Source organism: Musa acuminata, chromosome BXJ3-3, assembly GCF_036884655.1.
Source record: "Musa acuminata AAA Group cultivar baxijiao chromosome BXJ3-3, Cavendish_Baxijiao_AAA, whole genome shotgun sequence".
Lineage (NCBI taxonomy): Eukaryota > Viridiplantae > Streptophyta > Magnoliopsida > Zingiberales > Musaceae > Musa > Musa acuminata.
Genome location: NC_088351.1, coordinates 31,006,189 through 31,021,250, shown reverse-complemented (window position 1 = coordinate 31,021,250; position 15,062 = coordinate 31,006,189). Strand labels below are relative to the sequence as shown.

The window sequence follows — 15,062 nt, the reverse complement described above, 5'->3', positions numbered from 1 at the left end:
AGGCACCGTGTATGCCAAATTACGTCTCTCCGTCTCTGGGGTGGTTGGCAGCTCATCTTCTTGAGGTGGCCTCGCCCTCGAGAATGAGTGCTGGTTGGCATTGGTCAGGATCTGGGCCGATTGACTTCTCTCCTTCATACACTGGATGGCGATTTCCGAGTTGAGACGCTCACAGGTCGTGAGCGACAGCTTTTCTACAAAAATGACCCTCGTCGGGTGATTCCCGATGAGGCCTCTTCGACGAGCAAGTCAATGGAGTGTTCAATTGATTTTTCCTCTCTTTTTCCAAGTCAGATGTCGACCAGAGGTCTTTATATTATTGTATGTGGGTTGGTCACATGCGGGTTGACGTGGTGGACGTGCCAAACAGTGCTTTGGTACGGATTCTGTCTTTGCGTATAGTGGGGGTGGCATCGTCTCGGGATTCCCGAGACATTATGTGCCAAGCAACACCTTAGTACGAATTCTGACCTGATGTATCTTGGGACCAAAATATGTCGTATCACAAGGTATAGCATATTATTGTTATTGTTGAGACAAAAAACAAATGGATAAACTAAGACGAGCATTCTATGAAATGGATATATGATTTCTTTCTCAAGTCAAAGAGGGCAAATGGTGACATTAATTCTGCACCATGTCGATTTAGGGTGTAAGTTGAGAACACAGTGGAGAGTCGATAGGTGTTGATGCTGAGGCAGTAGCATATATAAAGCTAGTGATAAAGAATTCATTTGCATGTTTGCTCTCGGTCTTCGGCGATGAATGAATCCCTGTAGTGTCAACATACGTTTAGGTGATTCATTTTTAGCAGCGTGAGAATTGTTTTTTCCTTTTCTAGCATGTTTTGTTTAGTGAGTGCTAATAGAAATATCTGTAAATAGTAATATGCATGGGTTGGCTTGCTAACGTCCATGCTAGCATCCACGTAAACATCCAAGTCATTCTGATTAATAATACCTCGATGTCTATACGGATGATCTTATCAATGACACACAATATTACGATCGAGATTTATGAGCCGCCCGATCAACCATTCAATGATTAAACTATTTTCTAGTACTTAGTAACATCTAAAATATAAAATTAATTTTAATATCACTCTAAAGATAATTTTAATAAGTAATAATTATAGATAAAAATAATAAATACTTTAAATAGTTGTTTGGACATCAATCGATAGAGTTATTACTTGTAATTGCAACTAATATAAAGTATACAGAAAAGAGGGGCAACTTAGGAGGCGCAAAGGGCATAAAAGATGAAAACAAAATATTTAAAATCAATTTTGACTAGCAATCGAACATATAAGTCTACCAAAAATGTATAGGAATTTAATGGAAGGTGTACATGCTACAAGCTATAAACAATTTAATTTTTTGCCATAATTAAATCTATTTAAACACCTAAAACATTGGTGGTGTATGACACGACACTTCTTTATTAGATATTGAGGTTTAAAATATTATCTGATAATTTTTATATTTATTTATTTCAAAAATATTTTAAATGGGTATAAGTAATTTAGCGTAGAAGGGATTCTCAATGTCAAGGCTGGCCCCCACACTCGACGCTATCACACCTACCCAACTTTGTTGCTAAGAAATAAAGTACAAGGAAAACCAAGGACGAGCAGCGGTCACGCACCGAGGTCATCTTTTCCGGACTTGCAGATGAGTGGGGTGTAGACTTGGCCCGTAGAGCCGACGTCGACGAGGCCATGCTGTTGCTGTTTCCATTATATGGTAGTATGGACTTTTGCATTCGTGTCACCGTCTCCAAAGTCTCCCGTGGATGAAGTCATGTTAGCGTCATACGTTTGTAATCTTCTAATTGGACACTCTTTACTTTAACCACTAATGTAGCCCACACACTTGTCGGCGGTGCTTGTACGCTTTTATTAACGGAGTCACTGCATCCTTATCCCTCACCATTTCTTCTCACAATCTCAAATTAGTCATTTCCCCGTAAAAGATGGTGGAACGACTGCATCTGTCTCTATCGTCAGTTATCGGATAAGAATTTGGATGAGCATACCAAACCAGTGGTGAACTCTATAATAATACTTGGTATATAAAAAATACGGGATAGGAATTAGACGCATGACAAAGACGAATTAAAATCCAAATTTACATTGATATAATTTATTATATAAATCTAAGATAATATCATAATATTTAAATATCTTTTAGATATAAAAACTAAATAAGTAAGATGAAGAGCGACATATCTCATGTAACTAGTGTCTTATATATCAGGAAAAAAATATTTTAAATCATCGTTAGACCAATACTTTATGGATATTAACAAATAGTATGTACAAGAAATATATATTATTAAGATAAAAATACCTATGTGAATTTATTAAAATAATTAAAAATATTTTTTATCCTCGAACATTTAACTATTACAAGAGATAGAAACCTAAAAAAATACCCTAAAAACTTTAGATAGATTATTATTATTACTAAATAATAAATAATTTAAATATTTAAAGATAAAAAATCATATACTCGATCCTAAATAATTAAAATATTAAAATTTATTATTATTAAATAAAATAAAAAATAATTAAAATAGTTTAATTAAAAAAAAAAAAAAGTTGAATTTGTACCATTACCACTGGATGTGAAAGATTCCGGTTGGCAGGTCTTCCTCCCAACTTTAGTTGGCCGGTCATTGTCCCAATTGTCCTCTTCTTAATCTTAAAAGGGTCAGATCTGATTCCTTTTCTTTCATTGCTTCCCTTCGTCATCAAGCCTTGGCTTCTATAATCTGGAAGATATGTTCCAAGGAGTCCACATGAAAGCTTTGTATTGAGCTCTCTTTTATCTCAGATTCTTTCCCATATTTACAGGTAAAATATTCTTCAACTTAGCAAACAATAATGGCTTCCAGCTGTCACCGGTCCTCAGTCCCCCCCACCTTTTGTCCTTCCTTTTAAATGCAATGATAATTAAGTTATAAAATCTTAATTTAATGTTAATTATTTCCTGTCGATGTGTTTGTCTTGCTTACATCGAGAAGTTTATAGACTCAAAATTCCACGCCGGTCCTGCAACGAAGGATACAATAACAGATGGTTAAAGAAATAAATAAAATAAGAAAAATAATAAATAAAACGGAATACATTACCTCAACGGAATAAACCAAACGAGCATCCAAAGCGCGATGGTACTGACGCCGTTTGGGCGTACACTGACGGAGTCCAAGAGGCAAGCATCACGGGAACACAACGGAACAGACGGAAAACTTTACCCCCTTCCGCAGTTCATAACGAGCAACACATCGTCAAATTCAACTGCACTTGAGATTGAGTGATTAGTCTTCTTGCACACTTGATAGTGAGATTAATTTTAGAACCATTGGAAGGTGGTGTTCTGAGTTCAATTCCGATGTCTTTGTTCGATTGGCGGCATCAACAGCTGCCGCAACAGTTTATGTACAAACTGACGGATCTGACTTGTTCTCCACCACCAGTTTCTTTTTTCCCTGCCTTTCTTGGTACAAAAATGCCCAAAAAACGGAAATCTACAAAAAACCGAGCTCCGGAATGCTCTCTGATCGGGATCAGACGGTTGCTGGCGATTCTCGCTGTGACGGTAAGGAATAGGTTTACGAACCTGATTCAAGATCGGTGGATCTATGGACCGTCGGCCTTGGACATGCGGGAGAGGCGGCTAGGGCGAGGATGGAAGTCGGCCCTCCGCCGTTGCTGGTGGGAGGACGGGCGGATGAGGGCGGCGAGGGCACGCTTCACCCACTCACCCTCCACGGCCCCGATCCGGACCAGGGAGTTCGTCATCGCCGAGCGGCGGGCGTTGAGGCGGTTAGATGGCGAGGAAACAGCGGCGTGGTGGATGTGGAGGCCCTTGTGGAGTCTGCAGCGGAAGGAGCCGGGGTGGGTGGTGGGGGCGCAGAGGCAGGTGCGTCGAACGCGACCGGCGGTCGTGGAGGGGGAGCGTTTGTCGGCGGCGGCAAGGGATCGGCCGGGGGAGGTTGAGCGGTCGAGGGAGAAGCGTACGGCCGGGTTCTGAGAAGGGGCCGCGCCCACGAGGTGGACGCGGGTGGGAGAAGCGGAGCGGTGATGCTCGTAGTGGTGGAAGAAGGAGGCCGGAGACCGGCCGGTGAAGCGAGACGAAGATGACGCGAAGGCGGACGAGCCGCCGCCCGGCGATATCGATCGCTGAGCATGTAGCACCGGCCGGCTCGATCTTCTTGAACACGACGACATAGACAGAGAGAGAGAGAGAGAGAGAGAGAGGCGTCGGCTGGCTAATTGGGCAAACCTAGCTCGACTCCGGCGAGTTATTTATAGCAAGCCAGGGAGGGGTGACGCCGTAAATAAGGACATTTGGTGAGGGCAATAGCAAAACAAGATGGTAGTTTAAAACAGCGGGCGGAGGGTAACCGATCTCTCACAGATTTCGCCAATCCGACGGCTGCCAGAAACCACGCGTCAACTTCAGAGGCGGTGAACCCACCGGGCGAGGACGAAAGAACAGGGCACCCTATGAGCTGTCTCTTGGGATGTGTGAGGGCCGGAGTTATCGTAAGGCATTAATATTATTCTGCAAATATATAAATGTATCACTCCAATGTGAGTTAATTTCATGAAATCTACCTTCCTCTTGTTGTCCATATATGTTATATCGACGTCATAGCATATTATTATTGTGACACAAGGACGGACTACAGGAAGCTTTAAACTTAGTTTTTGTCTTAATCTGGTGGTGTAGAATACCTTATGGATTACACTTCAGAAGAAGCTCCAATTTGGTGAGCACCCCATAGAAATAACGAATATTTTATTTTTTAAAAAAATAAATTAATAAATAATTAATTAAATGATATTTGGAGAAACAAAATTAAAATAGATTATTTAGATTCTAAAATCAATATAACCAAAATACATTACCCATCAAAGCACATGGTTGCCACATGCCTCATGCTCATGGGATGGACTCTCTTTTGTCTTTGTCTCTCTCGTGGCTTAGCAATTTGTTTGGGACACTCTACCCTTTGTTTGGTCATCGAGCGCTTTAGGTTTTAGACCATTGCAAGCTTGTCGATTAAAGAAACTTGTAGGCAACAAATTCATTTTGTGAACGTCACGAGATATGCATATCCTAACAGTGTCCTATCAACCATTTCATTCATGCATCTGTGTCTCATATCCTCAGAAAGGATCTATTAACCACGATATGTCTTAATATTTCCTCTTATATATAAATCGGACCTATCACGTTTCTATTATAGTTCGGACGATCCTTCACATCCGAGTAATATCTAATTAACTCATATTTTATTTTGATGATTATCAAAATATATTATTTTATAAGTAAGAGTATATTTAATTATTTATGTCATTCATTAAAACTTAGTACGATATATATATAGCGCAGTAATACATTGATACTATGAGTAATATTTTCTACTCGAGCACTCGGTTTTGATATTGATTACTGATCAAAATGTTTAAACTGAAGTTGATAATAATATATCGATCAGACATAAATTTTAGTCTTATCTATTTTTAACATAAAATTAATCAAAATATTATATTTTAAATCTCTTAATTTTTTTTACTATTATTGTGAATTGAAAGAGCTTCTCTTTGATATGCTAGTTTCATGATTTAGTACTATCGAATTCGATCATCTTCTAACATTAAGTTTATTAAGCTTATGCCGTGTCGAATTCCATGATCTAACTCAACTTGCTTATGAGTACGATACTAACAAAGGACAAGCAGCATTAAAGGAGAGGAGAAAGGAGGAAAAAAAAAAAAAACAGAGAGTATGCTTCCAAGCAATCAAATCTTTAGTACATGCTTGTTATCATCTAATAAATTCAACTTAACAAAGAGATATCAATGAATATATATATATATATATACTTAACAAAGAGATAAACATGAAAATCATTATTATGTAAAATTTGAGGAATATAAATTGAGTTTGACTTAAATATTTATTTATTTATTTATTTATAGAGGAGGGTGGATGAGTCTCTTTTCATTGCTCTAAAAGCTTCCCAAGTGGCCAAAGACCAACCATTATGACCCGATAGTAATTTCTTTTGTCAACGCTGGCATTCCGATGACCCCGGAGGTCAAAAGCTTGAGGTCAACGCCTGGTCTCAACGCATTACCAACTTCAGTGCCAATTACAAGCACAAAATACGAGCCATTTAAGTTGGTACGAAGAAAACAGGTCCCTTTTGGCTTTCTTCTTTTTCTTCTTTCTCTCTCTTTCAGATAATATCCTTAGGCTTCTCTATCACTTTTGGCTCGAGAATCACACTTGGCATATAAAAGTCTCCATGAATTTTTTTCTATGAAATGTTTTAATCAAATTATTATGCCTATTTTTAGCTGGGAATCAATAAATTACATATAGATAAGTCCTTTGAATTAACTTACGGTTACCCTCACCCCTCACTAGCGTCGATGATTCGATATAAGGATTAGACACATGGATCTTTCAACATCATATTATCGTCGGGGAATAATTATAGGTTATCCTAACTCTTTAGTATTTTTTTTTCTTAGTTTTAAAATTTTATATTAAAATTCATATAATTATCAAAATAAAATATTTATCTCTATTTATCTTAACGTACAGAAAATATAGCATGTGATAATATGTACAAGAATGACATAAAAATGATGGGTAAAAAATAATTTTAATATCTTAATTATATTTTTTTTGGTTATACCACGGGTCCTCGAGTGTCTGGTGTACCTAAATGAGTTTAAGGATGACGATGAACTCTACATCTTCCCTCATTGCAATTATGTCTTCTCACTTGGACTACATTAATATCTGGCTCACCTCCCACGTAACTTACCTCATTTGTCATGCCAACATTGTTGAGCAAGTTATCGATGACAACCTCGACCAGCTACCTATAGTCACCTCTACCTATATGTACAAGAATGACATAAAAATGACCTTAAAATCATTGCCCCACCATAGGATCATGTCGCCATCATCGTTGATCCACAATGATGGCGGCAAAAGAGGACGAGCGGATGGAGCAACCATGGAATTAGCACGGATTAGAAGTTAGAGGCGGGCAACTCGATTGTGATTCGAGCAATGATCGGTGAAGCTCTTGTGGTCTCATTCAGTCGGATATTCTGTGGTCCGACCGGTGGAGGACATCGATCGATACACCCTCCACTTATCGCTCTCTTTCCTCTTCTTCCTTTCGCACTACTCTATATATGTGTTGATAGGAGGTGAGACATCTACATCGGTAGGACACAAGGTCTTTACCTCCCTTCTCGTCGATGTAGATGCAAAGTGACGTCGACGTAGTTGCAAGACGATAATGAGTGGCTATCGTCCATGTCATTTTCCTCTTCTCCTTTTGCCTCACATCTCTTCATCACTCTCTCTCCTCTTTCTCCTTCTCCACTTGTAAGAAACCATAGAAGTACCTCAAGCTCTATTATTGTCACGATCATTGCCAACATCTCAGTCGTTAATGCTCGGATCGATATCGGCAAGGTCGACCATTAAGTCATTCTTGTCGACTACTACTGGCTAAGAAGTTTTAATCAAAGCATAACAAATGAAAACATAATTATAATATTAAATAATATTTTTGTCCTTTATTTTATCACTTGCTATGTTTTTTGTTGATAAAACCGACGATATTATAATAGATAGTGTTACATAGTTTACTTTCATAAATATATAAATTTTAATATAAATTATTTAAACCTAACTAACATAATTAGCCTTATTATTAGGCTGACACCTTTCGAGTGTTCTATCTGATATGTTAACCAAACACCTTATATGGTTGGCACAACGTATGATAATATAAATGCAATGCACGATGGTACGAGACCTTTCACAAGTAGTAATGCTCTACGATTCCATAGAACCATTCACACGAATTAACTCGCACTTGCTCTTGAAGACTGCTGAAGCCTAATACAATGGTCCCACATACACTGCTCTCTATATATAATAGATACTCTATATAAACTCTCAGCTCTCTAAACCTTCTAATTTCATGCTTATTCTATTTAGTATCGAAGAGATTTTATCGCATAACTCTTTACCAAACCCAACCATATCCCAATACTGAGCTTTAACGAGAATAAATATTGGCTTTGAATTTTAGACATATCAGACAATCAAAATCTGTATTAACATATGTAATATCTACCAATCGTCAATTAAGCTCGTCGTTTTCGTGCTTTCGATCTTAGAAGACATATATATATATATTACATTAAATTTATATAGACAACGAGAATTGTACGATTCAATCATCCACTATTATTAGATGATGCTCTGACCAATGGTGGTATCGTTAAGAGTAGCTGTTGGTCCAATTTGGTTTGGGCCGAAGTCTCAGCCTATGCCACATCTCATGCATCATAAACATTATTCGAATTCGACACCATGGATTCCGTGAGTAGTTTCTTACCATTACAGTTTGAGATACAACACCATGGATCATGATCATTCAAATAATATTTGTAGCATTCTCAATGCGGGATGTGGATGATCGATCAACTATATCCTTCATTCTTCGATGTATCATGATCATCTAGCTCGCATGCATGTGAATGACTACTCAATTTGACTTCTTCGAGTGCACATAGCTTTGTTTTTGGGTTAGGTTATCATTCGAGATCTCACCAAGCTAGCTTGTAAATGTCTTTTGCATTTTTGTTCCTGATCAAATCATCAGTAGTAATCATCCATCGAAGTCATTAAAGAAATTAGATTAGAGAGGTGTGGTTGGGGAACTGTGGTCTTCTAATTCAGTCACTTGAACTTATCAATCCAAGGCAGTCCATTGTCACCTGCATGCATGCATGCATCAGTTCTGAAGTGGATATGAGTTCATGCTGCTGCCAACATCAAGATCAACCATGTGATTACATTCAAGAATGCAACATGGGGGTGGGTTCTTGAATCAAGAGTTTTATATTCAAATGAATGATCGGATCAACAAGTTAATCTATAGCAAATGAATATTTATAGCATGTTTATATCAAATATAGTTATTGATACCGAATATATAAATATAAGAAGTGGAGAAATGAGACGAGAAGAAGAATCTCTGTCGTTACGCTTTATTTATAGCCGGAAATCCTGAATCGTTTAGGGCTTGAGAAATATTTTTAAATTATTTTTGAATCAAAAAATATTTTCACTTTTGTAGTCGATCCGATTACCTCATTTGTCATTTGACGATCCCGATAGGATGAATATCACTTACCAATCTAGAGTTGATGCTATTAAGGATTAGAGAAAAATGCACTTCTTATAGTTGCATCAAAGAAAAACTTCATCCACCATGGGAGAAAAAAGAAAGAGGTTATCTTCTACACAGTGATAGTCATATCAAGCAAGTCTCAACCAGTCTAAAAGCTACAACCCCAATGATTTCATCATGGCATGAGGAAGGAGTATATGTGTGGTTTGGTATAGAACTTTCCACTGTTGAGGACTATCACAGCTTCCATATGGCTTGATACATATGATAGATGACTTGCAAGAGAAGAGACAAAGGCAAGGGGTGCAATCCAACACTTTGTAGGGAAAATGCTCAGCATAGACTAAGGCTTTGGTAAACAAGTCTGATTCACTTGCACAAAGAATAAATGCAACTTACAAGACTGACTTTGGTGGTTTTGATGATCCAGTTAGGAATTGATAGCATCTGTTGATGTTTGACCATATGGTCACATGTCAGTTTGACCTCTACATCAGTTGAAACTGAAGATAAGATTTGTCAACCTTTTTGGTAGATTATGTTATGGTTTAGGTGAACAGCAACACATAAAAGCTGTCAACACAGTCCTTTCCTGCACTATCATATCTTATCTTTGAATGCAATCACTTCAGCTGAATAGTTCTTGTTCCCACATGACCCTGAAACCACCCACAGTATTCAAGCAATGCAGCCTGAGGAATAAACAGATTAGCTAGCTGATACAGCCAATCATGACTACTTCTGAGTCTTGGAAGAAATCACACATGGTTGATTCATTGATTCTTGTATCTGGTTCTTGATTTGGAGGACACCCAATTCTTCTTCTTTAGTTTGATGACATTGATGTGACTTCCTAAAAGTTCCCTGCTGTCAAATTTTAATGCAAGGAACCAATAAAATCCATCTGCAAGTAGGATTAGCCTGGGGAAGAAGTACTCCTTGGTTCACTCTAATGACAATGCAGCTCTCAGCTATCACCATGATGGAAGCTAAAATTTGGTGTTTAGGGTTTGGTTTTGCAGTCCTCTCTGTCTCACCTACTGTAACTAGCCAAATAATAGAGCTTAAAGAACTGGACAGTTCAAGATCCATTTGTGGCTTCTTCTACTAAGTAAATTGAACTAAGATTCTAATTTGGTCCACTAATGGGACAATGCAGTCCTCTTCTATCACCATGACATCAAGGTTTAAACTGTTAAATAGCTACAAAATGGAGGAGCTTTAGACTGGAAAGTCAACACCATTTTATTACTTCTTATGCTAGTTGAGATGGGATCAGATTCTGGTTGGCCTATAATTTTAGTTTTATCTGTAAGCCAGATGTCAAGTTTTTGAGTCAAGATATGGATTTCACCAGTGATCAACTCAGCTGTCTCAAACTCCCAATTGCTTTGTCTTACTCTGAATCTTGCAGACATGTGCACATGAATAATTGTTTCTACATGTGTTTGATTTTACTTGTGAAATGCTGTATGTAGTAATATTATGAAAATTGATTACTGCATAGTAATCATATGCAGTAATTTATTATACTAACTCACTAAAAGCCTAGTAAATAAATGTTGGCTGGTTTTAGACCTTGCAAAAAAGGGAAAAAGAAATCCTTGCCAAGATTGCTAATTATTCCCCAATTTAGCTGTTCATAAATAGGTCAACAAGACTTGAAATCAATGACCATGCTTAGGCTGAACACAGTTAACTAAAAAAGGAATTCACATAAAGCTCCATCTAATCCAACTGAGATCTGCATGATATAGAGCCTAATATGCAGACATAAAGCCACATATGCTCACTCATGTTCCTAATACTTTTCTAAAGGCAGGGGGCAGAGGAAGTCAATCCAAGTTGAAACATAACTTGTCAATCCAGAATTGACCCTTCCAATTATTTTTTCTTCCAATTAAAAGATTTGTTTTGATTAGTCACAGACAGAGATTAGACTTCATTTTGTCTTCTCTCATGCCACTGACCTGCCTTCATGTGCCCACAAATCTATCTAACCCAAAGGAGTGGTTGCATTGCAGGGTTGTTCATCTTCTTGGGCCCTTGCAGTTGGTAGCCTCTGTTCCCTTGCCAAGTGCACACCACAAGCAAGAAAAAGCCTGACTTAGATGGATTCCACAGGCTCCAACCTGCCCCTGTCATCATCTTGCTTAGGTACTCCCTCTTGAGAGGAAGAAATCTCATGTGAGAGTCTTTGCTTGCATGCAACCTTCTTGCCACTTCAACCTGTGGATGCCAACTGAGTGGTTGTGATGGGTGAGTTGTCTCTTTCTCATGCCAAACCACTAACCACCCTCTCTTTCTGCACTCACAAGCTACATGAAGAGATTTCTTTGGAAGAAGGCCACTGCATTGTTCAGAGGTTGCATCTCTTATCCATCTGTGGAAGAGGATTAAAAGCTAAGAATCCATCTTCCCTGCAGATGCTCACCATTGACTACTGACATTCCTTAAAACTCCTCAGCTGAGCCAAATCCTCTTGGAAACTTGGTACCTTTTGTCAGTAGCAGTCAGTGGCAACAGTGATGCTCCAGTGGGGTAGAATGACCTCAGGGAAAGCAATCAAAAGTTACCTTTCCCTCTCCAAGAGATTCCAAACTTAATTTTCTCCACCAAACCCAAGCAGTAAACCATCATATTTCCTTCCTCTCCCCTCTCTCTCTAGAATGGAGTGCTATATTTGCCTTGAGCCTCGCTTTGTTTGTCTGAGTACTGAGAGGAGGAGAAGGCGGGGGGAGATGGGTGGTGGCGCTCTTCTGGCTCAGCTGCTTGGGTTCTGTTTCTGGGGGTCTCTGTGGCTGGCTGGGCCGGTGGCGGCGTACTCCGGCGGCGGACTGGGCAAGGCGGCCGTGGTTGTGGACGGCGCGGCAGCCATTGCCGTGACAGATGAGGATTTTGTGTGTGCTACACTGGATTGGTGGCCACCTGAGAAATGTGACTATGGGACATGCAGCTGGGGGTTGGCTTCCATGCTCAATCTGGTGAGTTTGGGTTGGCTTCTATCAGTGTTAGCACTAAGGTTCTGACTACCATCAAGATCTGGACTGTGTCAACCATGGATTATTGGAGTTTTGTTTGTTCTTGTGATCATGAGGTGGAGTGAGGCTTCGGGGGTACTCTGGTTGAGGACAGCATCATTTTTGAGGGATTTCTTCAAGGGTTTAGGAAATGGGGGGGCCATGAATTGTGTATTCTTGCTTTATCTATCTTGACCTTCACAAATATTTCTTACATTTCTTATCTAAATGTTAGATTTTTTTTTTTTTTCTGCAACTCTGCTGTTACATTAGGGTTCAGATAACATGATAGAAATCTATCATATCACTTGGATTAGAAACATGTCCAAGCTACAAAATGATTCAATGGAAAAACTGTGGATCACAAGGGAACTCTGTTGAATGTTAACTGTAGATATGACAAAACAACATGAATAATTAGCAGAGTTTTAAGTCTTTGTTTGATGAAAATGATCTATATATTTTGAGCTATGATGTGTACATTTGGTAATTCTATAATCCTTTTGTGCAGTTGCCATAGTTTGAATTTGAATCCAGCATTGATTCATACATCATGATTGACACAGGTGTTTCATCTTTTACTCCATGCAGGATCTATCCAACCCCATCTTGTTGAATGCAGTGAAAGGTGAACTTCTGAACTTGTGAAGATGAATGATTCTGATGTTATTTTCACTTGTTTCGCTATCATCTTCTTCCTCTTTTACAGCATTCTCTCCACTGAAACTTCGCCTGGGGGGTTCCTTGCAAGATAAGGTCATATACGACACAGGAAATCCACAACGGCCATGTGTGCCATTCCTCAAGAACACTTCTGAGATGTTTGGTTTCTCTCAAGGATGCTTACCCATGTCAAGATGGGATGAGCTGAATGAGTTCTTCGACAAAGCAGGGTAGAAATTTTCTCCAGCATGCTCGGATTTTACTGTTCACGAATGACTTCACTCTCTGAGATCACTCAGAAACTTCATCCTATCTTTGCTTCAGGGCACTCATCATTTTTGGGTTGAATGCCCTCAATGGAAGGGTTCCTGAGAGTGATGGCTCACTAGGAGGACCTTGGAACTACACCAATGCCGCTTCTCTCATTCGATATACAGTCGATAAGGGTTACGCCATCCATGGTTGGGAGCTTGGTAAGTCCACCTTGACCAAGAATTGCAGGTTGGAAAAAGACTGGAACTTGTTCACATCATTGCTTTAATGCTTGAAATATCAGAAAGCATGCCAACAATTACTTGTTAACATCATCATTTGGGACTTCTCAACCACTGAATAGTTTATCTTCATTGATCAGCACAGAACTTTTACCCCAGTAAGGATGAAGGTTTGGTTTCATCTGTCTCAGGCAATGAACTAAGTGGATCTGGAGTTGGAGCTAGAATTGGTGCAGACCAGTATGCTGCAGATGTGATCACCCTCAAATCAATCATCAATGACATCTACCAAGGCTTCCCAGTCAAACCACTGGTACTGGCACCAGGGGGCTTCTTTGATGCAGGCTGGTTCACTGAACTAGTCAACAAGACCAAACCCAACTCATTGGATGTGATCACTCACCACATCTATAATCTTGGTCCAGGTATAATTGCTGCAGCTCTCTCTCTCTCTTGCAGATAACTCTCTTTTTAGTGACATGATTTACATAAGATGTGTACTATGTTCAGGTGTTGATCAGCACTTGGTTGAGAAAATTCTTGATCCAACTTATCTGGATGGTGAAGCCGCCACTTTCAGCTCTCTTCAAGGAATCCTCAGCAGTGGAAGCACTTCTGCCACTGCCTGGGTTGGTGAAGCAGGAGGAGCTTACAACAGTGGCCATCATCTGGTGACTGATTCCTTTGTCTTCAGCTTCTGGTGAGCAAGACAGTTCCACCACTTCTGAGTGTCCAGAACAATCTCTGAGGACATCACCATGGTTGCTTCATGAACTGGCAGGTACCTGGATCAACTCGGCATGTCATCCACATACAACACCAAGACCTACTGCAGGCAGTCACTGGTTGGAGGAAACTATGGTCTCCTCAACACCACCACTTTCCATCCCAATCCTGATTACTACAGGTGAACCACAACACTTTGAAGTAGAAGTTGATCGTTCGTTCGATGAATCAACTGACTTCCATGCCAGAGTTCTTTGCCAAACATAACAATCTTGAATTGAACCTTGAATTGAAAGAGAAACTGATCTGGTTTGTTGATGCAGTGCTCTTTTGTGGCACCGGCTGATGGGGAAACAAGTTCTGCGGACAAACTTCACTGGAAGCAGAATGACAAGGGCTTATTCACACTGTGCCAAAGAATCTGTGAGTAGACAACATCATGTCACAACTGTTTCATTGCCTCTTCAAAACTTGGCCTTGATGCATTTGCTTCAAACAACATTGGCAGCAAGGGATCACACTGCTGTTGATCAATCTCAGTGGCAACACCACCACTGAAGTTTTTGTCACCACCAAGACTGCTTACTCTGCTCTGAAGACAGCTGAATCCACAAGGGAGGAGTACCACTTGACAGCCAAGGATGGGGACATCCACAGCCAGACCATGCTGCTGAATGGCCACATCTTGGCTGTGGACTCAGATGGCCATATTCCAGAGCTTGAACCTGTGAAAGTTGCAGCATCAGAGCCCATCACAGTTGACCCATTCTCCATTGTCTTTGCCCACATTCCTTATTTCCATGCGCCGGCTTGTAGGTAATATTGTGCTGCTCAATTCATGGAGGATGGACTACAAAGTAGTCCATTCATGCATGATTGGTTGTGGTTCTTTTTCTGAGAATGTTTGATC

The 15,062-nt window shown here is 39.6% G+C and overlaps 2 protein-coding genes across 2 annotated transcripts; one reads left to right on the top strand and one right to left on the bottom strand.

Moving 5' to 3' along the window:
- Positions 1-3,378: 3,378 nt before the first annotated feature.
- LOC135634190 (uncharacterized) lies at positions 3,379-4,271 on the bottom strand. The gene has a single exon (XM_065144486.1). The coding sequence runs from the start codon at positions 4,232-4,234 to the stop codon at positions 3,644-3,646; it is 591 nt and encodes a 196-aa protein (XP_065000558.1). The 5' UTR covers positions 4,235-4,271; the 3' UTR covers positions 3,379-3,643.
- Positions 4,272-11,427: 7,156 nt separating this feature from the next.
- On the top strand, positions 11,428-15,025 carry LOC135634029 (heparanase-like protein 3). Its single transcript, XM_065144157.1, has 9 exons — positions 11,428-12,233; positions 12,861-12,897; positions 12,979-13,162; positions 13,257-13,405; positions 13,618-13,851; positions 13,937-14,126; positions 14,208-14,333; positions 14,476-14,575; positions 14,661-15,025. The coding sequence occupies exons 1-9, from the start codon at positions 11,919-11,921 to the stop codon at positions 14,970-14,972; spliced, it is 1,647 nt and encodes a 548-aa protein (XP_065000229.1). The 5' UTR covers positions 11,428-11,918; the 3' UTR covers positions 14,973-15,025.
- The last annotated feature ends 37 nt before the right edge of the window (positions 15,026-15,062 follow it).

What these genes read in the sequence shown, in the direction of transcription:
- LOC135634029 (XM_065144157.1), top strand. Translation starts at nt 11,919, where the DNA reads ATGGAGTGCTATATTTGCCTTGAGCCTCGCTTTGTTTGTCTGAGTACT. An exon ending in TGGCTTCCATGCTCAATCTG is followed by an intron (nt 12,234 to 12,860) that starts GTGAGTTTGGGT and finishes TACTCCATGCAG; the next exon opens with GATCTATCCAACCCCATCTT. An exon ending in CTTGTTGAATGCAGTGAAAG is followed by an intron (nt 12,898 to 12,978) that starts GTGAACTTCTGA and finishes CCTCTTTTACAG; the next exon opens with CATTCTCTCCACTGAAACTT.
- LOC135634190 (XM_065144486.1), bottom strand. Translation starts at nt 4,234, where the DNA reads ATGTCGTCGTGTTCAAGAAGATCGAGCCGGCCGGTGCTACATGCTCAG.